At 36.3% G+C, this 17,319-nt stretch overlaps 1 protein-coding gene across 4 annotated transcripts in view; it reads right to left on the minus strand.

The window, feature by feature from the left end:
• Window positions 1-3,079: 3,079 nt before the first annotated feature.
• GALNT13 (polypeptide N-acetylgalactosaminyltransferase 13) overlaps window positions 3,080-17,319 on the minus strand; it is a 540,793-nt gene continuing 526,553 nt past the window's right edge. For 2 of the 4 annotated variants that reach the window (XM_075529413.1, XM_075529412.1), the window contains one exon: window positions 3,080-3,368. In XM_075529413.1, coding sequence (XP_075385528.1) covers window positions 3,228-3,368 — 141 coding nt within the window. In that variant the 3' untranslated portion in view covers window positions 3,080-3,227. Of the gene's footprint in view, window positions 3,369-8,243; window positions 8,433-17,319 lie in introns of those variants that run through there. The other 2 variants (XM_075529411.1, XM_075529410.1) reach the window with 2 other exon arrangements.

The following is a 17,319-nucleotide window of genomic DNA, read 5'->3' on the forward strand; positions in this document are numbered from 1 at the left end:
TAAATCTATGGAAGCAGAGTTTAACCAATGAGCCAGTTCTCTGTGGAGTGGCTTGTCCACTTGAACTGCAGACCTTTGGTTAAGCAGCTTAGTGCCTGGGAGCGTTATTTGAAAAGGACATGAAAGGCCACCTAAAGAAGAGGTATTTGCGAGATACGAGAACTCACTGGAAGCTGCTGAGCAGAAAAATGCCATAATAAAAGTTATGTAGAAACAGAATCAATATGACAATTGTATTGAGAAAGACAGTTAAGGGAAGGAGTGAGAAAGTAGTAAATCAAATTATAAGTACATTGCAGTGAAAGACATCGGAGGCGATGGTACATAGCAGATGTGGTAAAACAATCGTTTCTGGTTATATTTTAAAAGTAGCCTTAGTGGAATTTTCTGATTCATGAAAGAGAAATGAGAGAGGTCAAATGTGTCTTTACATTTCTATTAGTACCCCATTTCATGCAACATATATAAAAATATGATACATTATGGATCCAATCAAGGTTTTAATTTTCTGTATTCAATACAGAAGAGCCATGGTGGTGCAGCCAGGTAAGGGTTGACTGCTAACAGCAAGGTCAGTGGTTCAAACCTACCAACCACTCCACCTGAGAAAGATGAGATTGTCTACCTCCATAAAGACTCAATAATTTTATGTGGAGACACTGACTTGGAACTGAATTGTGGTTTGATTTTAGTTGGGCACTAAACACAAGAAATACCTTGGAAAGCAAATTGGAATGTTACATTGTTGCTTTCTGGATTTTATGCTTTCCAATACTTTATGCCACATCTACTGGTTAAATATTTTATGAGCATGTGTTCACACATCAAAAATTCTTCTCTGTCATGAATCTCATGCAATCTGATTTTTTCCTGTAATTTTGCTTTGATCATAATGAGCTTTCAAATATTTACATGCTGCTAAAGTGTGTTAGTAAATTTTCTTTAATTACATTGATCATCTATGTATATTTGCCATTGCACATAGGTATTTATATTTTCTTTAATGTCAATGATCATCTGCTAGATAGCATGTGCATTTTGTTTGATAAATTAATAAGAAGTGGAACAGTTGTACAAAGGAATTCAGAAGACTTTACCTTTAAGCATTTGACATGTATAGGAGACTGCTGTGCGGGGTTATTTTACCTTCTTGCAGTGAGAACGGAATGAAAAATATAATTGTTATTTGGGGCTTAGGTGGACTGAGAGGTCACTATCAATTTGGTCCTCACCCTCTTGGGAGTCGCAGCTTTCGTTAAGAGTATATTGCATCGTATAAATTTTTAGCTTAGAAAACTGTCCTGTATACTTTAGCTTACAGTTTTAGGAGACTCAGCGCTTTCCGAAGACCTCAGGGTAGCAGGTGTGTCTGCAGGATTAAACCACTGGTTTCCTGAAGAACCTGCTGAGGAATAGTCCAGGTGATAGGGCAAGGCCAGGCAGGGCCAGTGCGCTGAAGCCAACTCATGGTATCTAACAACAAACAGAATTCTTCCCTAGTGTTGTACCCATATAAAACCAAAAGAGAAAGAAAAGCTAACTGCGAAATTCATGAACGATTTTACTGCTCTGCACAGTGTCTCCCTTTTCACTATAAAGCAGTCTTTGAGTGTGTGTGTGTGTGTGTGTGTGTGTGTGTGTGTGTGTGTGATGTAGACAGGGAGGGTTGTGTGTAGTTAAATTGATGAATACCTTCGGCAACATTTTTTTTAAGAACAGGGGAAAGAAAAGATGTGGTGTCCTTTGCTAAGAGCACACTTCTTCCTTCTTATCTTTGAGAGTCTCGGAGCTTCTATGGAAATTCATGGGAGTCCTCGTAGCACAGTGGTTAGGGTTCAGCTGTTAACAGAAAGGGCAGAGGTTGAAAGACACCAGTCACTTCTCAGTAAAAAAAGACGTGACTGTCGGCTTCCATAGATTTAGTCTTTGAAAACCCGTAGGACCGCTATGAAGTGCAATTAGCTCACAGGTGGTGAGCAGCACAATTTTATGGCTAATGGCATTTGAAATGCTGCTGAACCCAGAAATTTATTGATCAAAATCCCCCTGGTATTTTTTTTTCGCTTTCCTTGTCTTCTGCTCTTGTTGTTTTAAGATAGAAGAAGAGTGTGTAGCACTAGTCCCACACTGTGTTCCTTGGGTTATAACTTATTGTGAATACTATCTAGCAATTTTAATTAGAGTAGATGTTTAGTGAGTTTACATTGAATGATCTCCTATGGTCGTGAAATATTTAGATGGCACAGTACATGGATGGAATTCTAATAATAATGCATTCTTATTTAAACAAAGAATTAAAATGGAAATGGTGACCTAACTTGATTTTCAAATGCAAGAGAACTAAAATTTGGAGTTCAACGATCAGCCTCTATCTTCTCCGACAGGAGGCACATGCAAATGAGGTGGAGAGAGTGGTTAACGAAGCAGTTTCCAGCATCTTCTCTCTGACTCACATGGCTCTCTCACATCATCCTGTGTTCAGAATGACTCAAACTAGCTAGAGGCTCTTAAAAATCATCCCATTGTTACTCTTTAGTGTTATCTTTCTCCACTCAATGACCCTTTAACTTCTGATTAAATGTAACTGAAATTTCTAATTCACTTTTACTTTTTTTGGTTTTGTTTTAATATGATGCTTTTGTAAGGATGCTTTGTGTTATTAATCTGATTTATTTTTCTCCCTGGCACAACACTGGGAACTTATTCTTATGATGAAGTCAGTGCTGAGAAATCAGATGTAGCTCTGATGTTGATGTGTAAATTCAACATTTTTCCATGAAAGTCCATTAGAAACAAAAGTGTTTATGAACTAATTGATAATATAGCATAACAAAAATATTTTATAAGGTATTTTTCATGGCCTCTCAATCATTATGATAAGGGACAATAAATATTAAAATAACACCCAACTGACCCTATGAGATGAGAGCATTGAACATTTTTTAAACAAACACAATTCATTTTTTCAAGTTGTTGCAATGTTTAATAACTGCAATGTTTAATAATTGCTGTTATTTGTACTGTTTGATGTGCTTCTTTATCAGATACAAATTTCAGTAGGGAAATAAGCAAACATTCCTAAAAATGAATTATAAACAGCTGTGTCTTAGAATACTAAAAGGATTTTAAAACTTTCCATTAAGTAAAGTTAATATTTTCTCCTAATTGAAAGAATGGAAAAGAAAAGTGTAGACACTTCCATGGGTTGGGGGAAATGTCTTCAAGATTCATGTCCCCAAGGTCATATTCCTCAGCAGCCATTGCTGGGATCTGCTTCCACTACAGTTCTGCATGGTAGGCACCATTTTGTCTTCTTCAGAAGGCTCATCAAGACACTGGTTACTGTTCACATGTCTCAAGGTGAGTCTCTGTAAAAGATAACCAATAATCAGTGCAGCTTGATCGTTTTTAATGCCCCTTGCACATCCGATTCAATGCTTTGTTTTACTTTAGTATAACAAACTGTGCGTATCAAAAACTGTGAACAGGTGTCTCTGAATGAATTATTACACAACTCCAACGGCTATGGTTTCACCATTGTTTAATACACCTTTATTTCCAGATGGTTAAAGAAATTGGCTGGCATTTGTCATTAGCTGCCAAGAATTCAGGCTGCTTTGCAAAATACCTATTTGTGAGCTCAGAGTTCAGTTGAGGGCTGCAAATATTAACAAGCTTCCTAAATAGACTGGTTTTCTTAGGCATATGTTATTCAGTAACCATTGGTTAAATGCTCAAATGGATGTCACAGCTGTGACCCAAATGCATGAAACTTCTAGTACTGTTCTTATTTCAATACACTCCACAAACCATAGCATTTGTGATTGTGAGACATTCCTTGTGGAAGAGTGATTATCATAGCAACAAATAATTTGTGTTACTTCAGACTATGCTCATTATACTTTGGTTTATATTATGAAAGATCTTCAAAAATATAACCCTGTATCAAATAAAGACAGACACGTGGTGGTCATATATTTTACATGCAAGATTTACATTTTAATTTTTAATAATAATCATCCTCTCTGGACTCAGATGCTGAGCTGCAGTTCCGGTCATTGCATCATGCTAATCAGTTATTAGATGACTTCTCTTGGGTGCTCCCTTATATTATGAAATAATATTTTTGGTTTTTAGAAATATATTTAAATCACTGTGCTTTCTTTCTGTGTACTAGGTATACCAGCCACGTTTTATGGACAATGTCTAGGACTAAATAATATGAAAAAACCTCCACCTGGTATAGAAGGAGATGAACGTGTGGGAGGGCATTTGGAGGCACATATTGAAAACAAGCACCCCATAGACTTCGACTGCAAACTGCTGAAATTAAAGATGGACAAGTATATATTTTGTCTCTTGATATTACATGAAAATGGAATGAAAAGAAATATTTCAGGAGGCGCTCAATAAAAATTGTGGGGAAATACATGCAAAATTATTGTCATTTGGATTAGGACTGAAACTACCTTAGAATACACGTCTGAAAAAAGAAAAATAGATAATAACCTTAGGAAGAAGATATTTAATCTCAAAGAAGCAGGAAATTAAAAGAGTCAAGTTATTAGATATGAAAGAGATTTGAAGATTGAAGCCTTTGTCATTGTTCTTTCAATACATTGAATTAAACTTTCTAATCCTAAAACTGGAGAAAACAAGAAATGGCCAAAGATAGTAAAAAAGATGGTTGATTTATTCTTATGATACTTTATATTGAACTAGCTACCAACTTGAAAAAAAAAAAGACGAACCCAAACCAACACTTTTTAATAAAAATTTCTAGCTAATATCTACTAAACATTCTACATCCGTGTTACATACCTGATATTCTTTGTGTGTACATCTTCCTTCCCAGAAGCCACTTAGCCTTGCTTGCTTCTATTAGTTCCTTTCAAAGAACAATTTTGTGATTTCTTATACATAAGTATGCTATTGCCCACGGAGCTGCTCCAAGAAGCACCGCTCTTTTCTTACTTTAATTGGATCGCCTCTAATAGGAGTTAGTGGGTTTGATTAAAGATCAAATTGAATATGTGCTCTTAATTGTACTGTTACTGCTGTTAGCTGCCACTGAGTTGGGCCCTGACTCAGGGAGATATAGTGTGTTCTAGAGACCTATTTCTTAGGGTTTCCTTGGCTGTAATTTTTAAAAAAATAGTTTCATTGGCATGCACTTGACATACCATTTAATCATTCAAGCATATTAAGAATATTTCAGAAAAGGTTACAGTCTCAGGAATCCAGAGAGGCAGTTCTGTCCTGTTGTATAGGATCATTGTATAGCGTCTCTGAGTTGGAATCGACTTGATGGCCCTTTGGATACGAACCAGCGGGTGGGTCCAAACCACTCCCTTTTAGATGAGCTGAAAACAACTAAGTGTGTCACTCAGGCAGGTTCCTAGTCAATTATTAAACAATAATAATTGCTAAAATCTAGCAAGTATTCTTTGTAACAATAGTATTCACAAGTATTTTCCTTGTAGGAATTTATTAATGGTAAAAAAGTCATAGATGAAAAAGATAATCTACCAAAAGCAATATTTTCAGTGCGGCATAGGAAAAAGAGCAGATACTTTAGACTCAGGCCTGAGTGTGAATGTCTGCCTTTCCACTCATTCCCTTTGAAAATATGGGCTAGCTCTCAAACCACCCTAAGAAAGAGATTCTTTGTCAGAAAAACTTAGAAATATCCCTTTCCTTCTGCTTTAAAAATATAAACTTTAGTTACTGAAATATCTAGGTTTGGACCCTTGGCAAGAGTACAAATGTTAATTATGTTTGTAGGAAACAGTACTTACGCTAACAACGCCCTCTGACTCAAATTGCATCTTGCTTTCTGACACTCACGCACGCACGCACGCACGCACTCACTGCTCCATTCCAGCTCAAAAGACCCTCTAGAACAGGATAGAAATGTGTCTGTAGGTTTCTGAGATTGTAACTCTTTCTGGGAGTAGAAAGCCTTGTCTTTCTCCAGGGGAGCAGCTGGTGGTTTTGAACTGCTGGCCTTGGATTGGTTAGCAGTCCAATATGTGCCCCTGTGCCACCAAAGGTTCTAAATATAAACTGTACATCTGGCAAGTCAAATGAGGAGTTTCTCGAAGTGCAGATACTCTTATAATTGTTCGTGTTTCCTTGAATTCCTGAAAGTTATTACAAAAACTATTGTCCTCAGTGAATATGAAGCTATCTAGCAGGCTGGTTTCCACACCAGTCAAGTGTGGATTTCATCCTTTTGCTTTGGCCTACTAGAAGGATGCACAATTCACTTGGGAAATGCTGCAGTTCCCCTTTTGTGCTCTTTGCCCTAGTACTCTCTTGAGTGGACTGATGTTTTCTGACACTGGACGTTTATTTAAGCCTAAGCAAGCAGTGAAGAATGCAGGTGAGGCACCAATTGTGCACCTTAATAGAAAAGATGGTGGTTCAAAGCTAGCCAATGTCAGCATAGAATCTGCTCCATTGTTATTGTTGGTAGGTACCATGGCCTGAGCTCTGACCTCCAATGACCCCATGCCCAGTAGAATGACACTCTGCCTGGTCCTGTGCCATCATCATTGCTCCTATGCTTGAGCCCACTGTTGGAGCCACTGCGTTAGCCCATCCTCTGACAGCCTGCCAATCACTTTACAGACTTGACTTTACTGACAGACCAGTGGTGGCCTCTCTTTGAGGTGACCTAAACGAAAACAAAGCCACCGTCATCTATTCAATCCCACTTATAGCCATCCTTTTTTGCTGAGACTTCACAGGAGCTGATGAGTCTCATCTTTCTACTGGGGAGTTTCTGATGGGTTTGAACCACCAACCTTTAAATTAGCAGTTCACTGATTACTCGACTGTGACACCGGGGATAGAAAAACCTATGGAGCAGTTCTACACAGAGGTCACTGGGAATAGAGACTTTAAAACCATCAAGACCACAAGCTGTAAACCATACCTGCCAGCCATGATTGAGCTAGGAGCCTGGGTGGTTTATATTGTGGGATAAACACTGGACTGGACAGTGGTTCTAAGCCACGTCTACTGTCTACTTCCTTAAAGATTTATACTGTAGGAATCCCTAAGGAACACAAGTTCTACTCTGTCCTTTAGTGTTGTTATAACAGAATTGGCTTGATTATAATAGGTTTATAATTACCTTGCAGACGCATTAAGCTAATATATGAAATTTCCACAGTACACAATTCTCTCTGTGTAAAAGGGCAGGACTTACCCAGCTTTTTCATCTTTATATTAGGAGACCTTCTAGTGAAAGTAACTCTATTCTAAGCAGTTAGAATTACATCCTCTACATTTCTACTTTCAGACTCCCAATTTTTCTACAATAACTCAAACTCAATTGTGTCTTCTAATAACCTTATTTGATTCATTTGAACCACAGTACACCCCTAGCCTCCCATATGCCCTCATACTAAGGAATTTCAAAATGTAATTCCTTTTATTTACTGTAAAATAAACTCCTTAAAACAAAGAACTAGGATACATATTTATTTTTTTATTCATAGTAAGTGCAGACCTGTTTTTTACTTGAACAGAACAATAATTCATTTTATTGCTTATGAAAAACATAAATTGGGTAATAAGTTAGAGACAAAAGGTATTATTAAAAATGTCTTTGCTGTTATAATTATATCACTTAACCAACCACTAAAAATGCTTAGAGAGCATTTACTTCAAAAATTGTTGAAAATTATATCTTAGTTATTCTTTATTTTTTAACAGTGCATTTCCCCTTAACGTTACAGACTAAAATAATTACAAACTCTATAAAAGATCTGCTGTATTTGAAACTCAACTGTAGGATAAGGCTAAACATTAACAAAATTAAATCTTTTCAGTTTTTGCATATAAGTCTTTTGAGGGAACTATGTTAGGTTTTGTTTGTTTACTTGTAGTTTGATTAATCATTTTCAGCTCTGATTAAAAATCTATTCTAATATAGATATGCTAAAATTAGCCTTACAAGAACCAAATGGGAAAGTACATTATCGTACATACATATATGAATTTAAAATAAATAAAGATGGAAAACATGTATATTCATTAATGACAGATTACATGACATGATATATGCAGGCTTAAATTAGGGAACAGATAAGAATTAATAGATAGAAAGATAACTCCATAGTGAAAATATACAATTACATTTTTAACCTCATCTCCTAGGAGCTTTCAGATTTCAATAAATGAACATAGAAAATAAATACCACAAGGTTTGCAGCACCAACCTCCAAAATCTATTAGAGAAAGTAATTAGTAGAATTCTCAAGAATATTTTCTAAAACTTCCATTCTTGTAGAGTTTCTAAGGAGCCATTTGTGCCAAGGGCTATCATTACACGCTTCCATAGCGGGGTGTTCAGAGCCATCGGCAGCTACTTTCCTTACAGAGAGACAGGACTGGGTGGTTTTGTGAAGAAGAGTATGGGTCTGTTTGACAAAGGAAATAATGAATAATGACAAAATCAACTATAAAGGCAGTAATCAATCAATCATCCTGGGCAACGTACAATTTCTTCTGAAGTATGAAAGGCACACATCACAATAATTGTATCCATGGATCTGTGAGCTGCATCCTTTTAGACGGCTTTAATATGGATTTTATTCAGCAGTAGTAAATGGAGCTAAGGCTGATGATACGTAGCGAAGCCTGAGATTAAATGAGGAAATGTTTGGACAAACATCTGGACATAAGTGTACACATAACATGCTTTTAATGCTAAATGAGTTATTGTGTGACTAGACATTCAAAACATGTGACTAATTAGTCTCCCTAGAGAGTTTCATATTCTATTTGTTTGCCTCCTCCCTTACACTGATCTTGAGGGACAAGTGAGTGATCGGAAGGAAGCTGCAGGGACAGATTTACAGATTTAATGTACTTTGTATATTATGAACCTCAGATTGCTTCCTTCCATTTGTTTTCAGAGGACTAATTTCGTGGTGTTAATAAGGGATCTATGTATGACTAGCTACATCAATCTGGATGCCAATTAGAAAAGTCATAAAGGGAAGAAATAGAAAATTATCATCTCCATCGGGTCTCTTGGCCTAATTCTCTAAGCATAACTTATACGAGTAATTGTCTGCTTGTTCCTTGCTTTCCATTTTTCCTTCACATGACAATGCAACAGACCATGGATAACTCCATCATCAAGTTCAGTCCCAACCACAGGAAGCCCTCGAGAAGTTTGCTATGTGGCACACTTATGAGAAAGCAATGCAGAAAATAAATGATCTTAAAATTAAACTACTTCTCCTAGAAAGCTAATTAGAAAAATGAATTGTATTTATTATTTTAATTTTCAAATAGCTTGAAATTTACAGTAAAATGATAAATGATCTGTATTCATATAATACATATCCTATCACGTTAACTATTTATTATATTGTTTAATTGGTAAGTGAATGTACTTGTGTGCTGTTTTTTAATGGAATTCAAGTTACCTATTCAGATTGTTTGATTTTTTGAAGGTAGATCATCGTTATTTCTCAATGATTTTAATTCCTATAATTAATTTATCTTGATAAATATCAAGCTGCATTAAAGTACTTAATATTAGTGATTGTGGATTTCATGTACCATTAAAGAGAAAAAAATGTAGATTTTGATATGGTATAAAACAAAAAAGACTGATTACAAAGATCCACATGTGACCTCCTCTCTGGGAGACGGACGGCAGAGAAGGGGGGCAAGGGAGACTCCGGATAGGGCAAGATATGACAAAATAACAATCTATAAATTATCAAGGGCTGATGAGGGAGGGGGGAGCGGGGAGGGAGGGGGAAAAAAAAGGACCTGATGCAAAGGGCTTAAGTGGAGAGCAAATGCTTTGAAAATGATTAGGGCAAAGAATGTACGTATGAGCTTTATACAATTGTTGTATGTATACGTATGGATTGTGATAAGAGTTGTATGAGCGCCTAATAAAATGTAAAAAAAATAATAAAGCAAAAAAACCAAAAAAGAATACTTTTTATGTGCTTGTGAGACTGATATCTTGAACATGTGTATGATGTTTTTTTAATAACAAACACCCATGTAACTTTTTCTCAAAATTTTATATTACATAAGCAACAAATAAAAAATGAAGAGGCTTTTATTCTAGGTATGTTAAAAAATCTAAACAGTCTCATTAAAACAACTATTACTTTTTATTTAACACAATAAAATATTTACCACATTCCTGTGTTTAAAGCTAACAATAAGTTATTTACTCTTAATATTCTGTCTGGGAGAGACAGTAATTATTACTATTTGATATATTCTCATGCATTTTAAAATCAGATTATGGACATGTATATAATGGAGGTCACCTAATTAAATGTTCTATTTTTCTATTTGTTTTTCCTATTACTATCATAATCTAAAAACATACTTTTAAGAAGTTACAAGTTTTATGAAATAGTTTTTCTAAAATTCACTTAAGTTTTCCACTCTGGGGAATGTTTTTCCAGTTGAGAACTTATATAGAGAATGCTGTAATAACCATCCTGACCATCTCCCTCTAAATCTCTGGTTGTTTCTCTAGCTGTGATTCTGAGAATGATTTGATCGATGTCGGGACATTTACTGCAGATTAGCGAAGTATGCTTTTTATAAAGTATACTATGATAATGCTCTAGTAAGACAGGAGCAGCTAATATTTCTCATGTGTACTATACGCTAGAACATTGTTTGGTTTTACTACACCCTCAGTGGTATTATTTGTTTCCATCACAAATATTTTTCCTCTCTTGATAGGATAAACAAATAAAAGAACACACATGAAATTATTTTAAATATCATTATATAATAATATTAATTTTGTTTCCTTCTTTTGATTGGTTATCTGTTTTATGTAGAACTAATCAATCAATCAGGTGAACTTTTTTTCTCTTTAAAATGCTCTTTATAAACATGGCAGTCCTTTGTTATAATTGCTATAAATGCTTTCACAACTTTAGGATATTTTTATGTTAACTCAATTTTGGCATCTAGAGTAAAAAGCAGCTTAATATACACTGTCTTCTTTGGTTTATTGAAAATATTGATTAGAAAATAAGGGAATATCATCCCTACATTATGAATAGGTCTTATATGTAATGCGTGTTGTTGTAAGGTATAGTCAGTTCGGAGTAATTGTGCTCCGAGGTCCACTACAGCACAGCACTGCCAGTTCCTGTAGCAATCTCACGGTCATTGTCATTGTCACATCACGGCGTCAGGTGATCTCAGTGAGGACGTTCTTTTTAGCTGATCCTACTTTCTCAAGCTTAATGGCCCTCTCTAGGGATCGGTTCCTTCTGATAACATATCCAAATTATGTGAGAAAATATTATGCTCTTGGCTTCTAGGAATGAAGTCCCGGTGGTGTATTGGTCATATGTTGGGCTGCGTTCCACATGGTCAGCAGTTCAAAACCCAAAGTGATAGTCTTGGAAACCACAGGGGTCGCTATGAGTCAGTATTGACTTCATGGCATTGAGTAAGAGAGTTTTACTTCAAGCGCACTTTTTCTAAGTCAGAGTTGTTCACTCCTCTGGCAGTCCAGGGTTTAGCATTCTCTGCTGGCCCCCAAATTCAAATGGATTATGTTTCTTTTGTCTTCTTTATTCATTGACCAGCTTTTGTAAGCTGAGGAGATTGAAAATGTCATAGGTTGGGACAGGTGCACCAAAGTCCTCAAAGTGACATCTATGATTTTTTAAAACACTTTACAGAGTTCTTTGGTAGCAGATTTAACCACTGGTATACATCAATTGCTTTCTGCACTGGATATTGAATTTGGATCCAAATCAAAGTAAACCCTTATCTTTCCTCAATTTATCATGATATTGCTTATTGGTCCAGTTATGAAGATGGTTGCTTTTTCATGTTGAGCATAGTCTACATTGAAGGCTGAAATGTTTGTTTTTCATCAGCAAGTGATTCAAAGGTGCTTTGTCTTCAGTAGGCAAGGTTATGCCAGTTGCCTATCTCAGGCTGTTAGTGAAGCTCCCTCCAATCCTCCTGTTACGTTCTTCTTCATACAATCCCGTTTGTCATATTAGTTGATCAGCGTACCGATTTGGGGAGGTAGCGTGTGAACAAGAACTCATGGCGCTAAAGGAAGGTCGACGGTGCCTTGGAATGTTCGCAGGGAAGAAGCTAGTGCAGCGCTGGAAGTGGTCACCCGTCTATGCGCCAAACCCTGGAAGGCAGCTACCTGGCCACCCCACTGGAAGAGATACAGACTTATGCCAATTCCAAAGAAAGGCAAGCCAAGGTGATGTAGAAATAATCAAATATATCATCCATAGCACATCACAGTAACCTTTTGTTGAAGCTCATTTAAAAATAGCTATAACTGCAGTGAGCTGCAAGAAATTCAAACCAGGGTTTGAAGAGAATGTGGGACTAGGGATACAGTGTGTAATTATACCAGATAGAGATAGAAAGAGAGATAGATAGATAGATAGAGATTACCTAAGAGAGAGAGATTACCTAAAAGCAGAGAAAACCAGAAAGATACTTACTTGCTTTTTATTGACAATACAAAAACCTCTGACTGTGGATCATAACAAACTATTGGCAATATTGCAAAAATTATATATTCCAGAACACTTATTTGTGCTCTTGTTGAACCTGTGCATAGACCAAGAGAATGCCGCATACTTTACAATCACAAAATGTAAAGTATGTTCTTTCCTTTTATTGTCCTATTCCAATTCTTTGCAAATTTCCTGATCACATTCTACTTTGGTTTCTCAGTTGAAATCTTTTGTTCAGCTCCTTTATTTCATCATTTCATCCACCTTCGCTACATTTCTTTCACTTTAATTACTCTACATTTAAGACCAAGGTTCAAATTCTCTTCTGACAATGATTTTGTTCTCTCTATACCTATCTTTTAAAATAATTTTTGCTTTCTTCCTGTATGAAGTACGTGACATCATCCCACATCGCGTCTGTTTTCAGTCATTACATACAATGTGTTAAAACGGTCCTTGAGATGGTTTCTCATTTTACGAACAACTCAAGACTGCACTTTGACTCTCTTGGGTTTTAAAAAATGTCTTTATCTTCAGCAATCGATCATCTGCCCTTCAACTGAGCCCTGGCACTGTTCTGATGAGGTCGAGCTTCTCCGCTGTCTTTTTCATTCTCCTTTGACATAGTCCTCTTGATGCTCTTGAGCGTCTCCATTCTCCTTTCACAAATGCAGATTTCATCCCTGTGCATTCCAAATGGCGAGGTCCACATGGGTGCTGGCCATCGATGTTGCTGAACAGTGTATGTTGACCAACTCCTCATGCTCTTGCAAGATTCCTTCAGACACTCTTCAGCATCCTTTCTACCACTAAGGCTCCATTTTCCAGCTCCTAAGTCGCCTTGTTTCCAACTTTTGCAATCCACTCATCAGTAATTCCTTGGCTCAATGTTGGATTACAACCTGACAGTTGATCTTCTGGAACTGTATTAGACAATGTGTCACTGTCATTCGTAAAGCTGCCCATGGTTCATTTTTCCGAGCTGAATTGCATCTGCCTCCTTTTGAGTCTGTCATAGTCCGAAAGCTCCACCGAAACCTCTCTTACCTGTGGGTGATGCTGTTAGTGTTTCACACACCCAAACATGACTTCCAGCATCAAAGCAATGTATACACTGTCACATAAAACCAAATGACAGACAGTGGTGGATTTAAAATACACCATTGCCTAATTGGTCTTGTCTGAAGTGTAAAGCATCACTATTTATTGGAATGTCCAAACTTAACCAGAGTGTTTTAAGACCCATGAGAAAAAATATGGATTCCAGCCTTCAGAGATATATTCATATTGCTAGAAATAAATATGCTGTGGGATATCTCTATGTCTACACTTTGGAAGAATGCCTGCTTAAAGTGAATTGGGATTTCATGCCAGGATACAACTTTTGTGACAAAACAATAATCTTAATATTGTAAAATCAGTTCAAATCATTGTACTAAAAGGCACTACCTTTAAAAAACATTAATATTTGAGTGAATAATTAGAACTAGTTACACAGTGCATTTATGGGAAGATCATTGAGCCCTCAATTTAAAAGACAGCAAGTTGAATCTAAAATAATACTGAGTTGATTATATTACAATATATATATATAATTGTAGCTAAAGTAGGAATGTTAGACGAGTATAGACTTTCAATTAAAAGTGAGGCAATCAGATGTTCTGTATTGAATAAGTATATTATAATAATTATTTTAATAATAAAACATTTTAATTAAAATATTTATGATAATTATATGATAAACAAATCTGTGCACTCACGAATAAAAATGAGTATGAAGGGGTACCCCCAAAATGGAATTATTTAAAAATATATATATTAAAAATTTTTATGACATAACTTTATCACTTTCAAAGTACTCTTTATTACACTTAATACATTTGTCAAATCTGCAATTCCATTCTTGGAAACATTTTTCAAACTCATCTGTTTGGAAGGCTGACAGCACCTCCCTCGTTTTTTCTCCCCCGCTTCTACATAGTCAAATCGCTGTCCTTCCATGTCCCTCTGGATTCACAGAGACAAAAAGAAGTTGCACCAAGCCAAGTCAGGTGAGAACAGTGCATGGGGCATGAGAGGCGTACTGCTTTCCCCACCAAAAACTGATGCACTGAGATGGCTTCATTAGCAGGAGAATTGTCATGGTTGCAAAACCAGTCCCTGTCTGCCAAAATCTGGCCTTTTTTGTCACATACTATTACATTATCTTTTCAGAACAGCTAACTAGAAAGCTTGATTAACAGGCTGACTAGGTGGGTCATACTCCAAATTCACTAGGAGTCAATATTTTCATCTGTTTGGGAAGTTGTTGGATGTTGGTTTGAGGACGAGGTTTGTCATCGGTCGACATGCAAGCTTTTTGAAATAAGAAAACCGCTCATACTCCTGAGATTTTCCCCTAGCACTGCCCTTGTAAGCTGTGTCCAACTTCACAACAGTTTCTGCAGTACTTTTCCTGAACAGAAAACAAAATTTCAAAGCCACACGCTGTTCTCTTAAATTGGCCATCACAAAAAATCAGGTTCAAGTGAAACAGCTTTTACAAAAAAATTCACTGTGACCAGAGAGAATCTTCCTAGGTGACGCTACTGGATGCACCAACTCAGAGCATACTACAAAAACTTCACTCTTCCCAGTGCAATTTTGGTTTTGGGGGGTACCCCTTCATAGTCTAAATATAAAATCTAAATGCTTAATCAATAGGAACTTAATCAATACAACACTAAACTACTCATATTTCTATCCACTAATTGTCTACATTAGAAATCACAGCTATCGGTCAATAGGACTCTCAAAAGGTAATGTCAGAATGATATGTACAACTTTCATTATATGAATATTTTTAAGGACACTACATTGGGAACTAGGCTGGGCTACTTGTTATAGATTACTTACCTGGAAATTATATTCCCACTTTCCTGCTTTCTGATAAAGGTAAATAAAAAGGAAGGAGTTGTTATAGAGAGCCTAAATATAAGTAATATGCACTAAATATAAATCCCATATATTTTACATGAAAATTTTTATATCATGTGGGTATGTGAAAAACTGATATAGCTGTTATATGCATAACAAATAACTCCTTAGTCAAGTTTCTCCATCTCATGAAAAGCAGGACTTATTTTCAGCATCACAGTCTCCTTTTTTTCCTTTGTTGCATCGTGTTTACTGAGCAAAAGTGCCTGTTCTAAAAAAAGATCCTTATACTGTATGTCACTGCCTGGAGGCTCAAAAGAAATGTGATTATGTGCACTTATTGCAAGAAATTATACTTATCAGATGGCTTGGAATGCAATTATGATATTTGCACAGACTCTAAGAAACGCGAATAAAATACAATGGAAGGATGGCAGACATTTATAAAAATAACTTCACTGTAGCAGTGGAGTAGAATTTAGGTTTTTAAAGATTTTCCTGGGTTGCTTAAACTGTGTGAAATTTCATAGCACCAAAATAACCAGGTAATTGATTCAGAAGTTTCTAAGTGAGCGGGATATGCTTCGGATTTGCTTCCAATATTCAAATTATATCAGCTTTGAACAGGTTAGGAATGGCACAAAGTAACCCCGAGTTAAGTTTCTGGTCCTACTGCCAAAGTGTAAATTAACCCCATAACTGCAACAACCTAATATTTTTAAAATACTTAATTAAGATGGTGAGGGGTTTTATATTTCAAATTAAAATCAACTGAAGACATGCATTTATTACTTGTATGTACTTAGTTTAATTCAATTTAAAACAAGGAACTGGATAGTAATCATTTTTTAATATGTACAGTTGTTTGTAAGAACATAGATATTATCCAGTAATTAGTTTTCCTTCAAACCTGTTTATCTAATAAAAATATATTTGTTATAGAGCATAGTTCTCATAAGGGAAAGAGAAATTCTATGTGAATACAATTTAGTACCACAAATAATCAGTAATATTTATTTATTCATTTCCTTTGTAGTAATATACATTTTACCATTTAGAGGAGACCCATGGATAATACGGAATTGTTTGCAATTTTTCAGTCATATTGACAAGGAATTTCGTGTACAAGAACACGATTTCTGGATTTAGAAGCAGATACTTGGAGCGTGCAGCTTTGTTGGTGTTGTTACTTGCGGTTGAATTTGGCGGACAGAGACCCTTGTGTGCAGAGTCACAGGGCTCCACGGGGCTTTTGAAGCTCTGACTTTTCAGAATCAGATTACCAGGCCTGTTTTCTGAAGTGCCGCTGGGTGAGTTTGAACCACTAACCCTTTAGGGAGACGTCAAGTGCTTACCTGTTTGCACCACCCAGAGTTCCAATACAATCTCAGACAAGTTATTCAGTCATTCTAAGGTGGTTGATCTTCATTTCAAAAGTACAGACCATTAGACTACCTTATACAACTACTGTGAGAAAGCGGATATAGATGGAACATTATAAATTCCCATAAATTTGATTGTTTTCCTTTTTACCCACTCACTTAAGAAGGGAGCAAACCCCAGAGCACTCAGAGAGGCTCCCTGTTTGGTGGTTCAGTAATGAACAACTCCTTCCACTTATTTCTGATCGTCCAACAGCCCTGCACCTACTTCTGATTGCTTTCTAGGATTGAAAGGACTGCAGAGATGGAATGTTTCTGCTGTTCAAACTTAGAGATTAAAAATTGCACTGATAATACGCTTTTTTGAATACTTTCTTAGGAGCAAATTCTGGCTTGGCTACTGCTGCTGTAATCTTTGGAGTTTAGTTTCCGCCTGATAAAGGCTGTCCAGAGAGAACCTGAAGCTAAATTTCAATTCTGTGATTCAAGGATCTTTGCCAGAGCGT

The sequence above is a fragment of the Tenrec ecaudatus genome, chromosome 13 (genome assembly GCF_050624435.1).
Source record: "Tenrec ecaudatus isolate mTenEca1 chromosome 13, mTenEca1.hap1, whole genome shotgun sequence".
Lineage (NCBI taxonomy): Eukaryota > Metazoa > Chordata > Mammalia > Afrosoricida > Tenrecidae > Tenrec > Tenrec ecaudatus.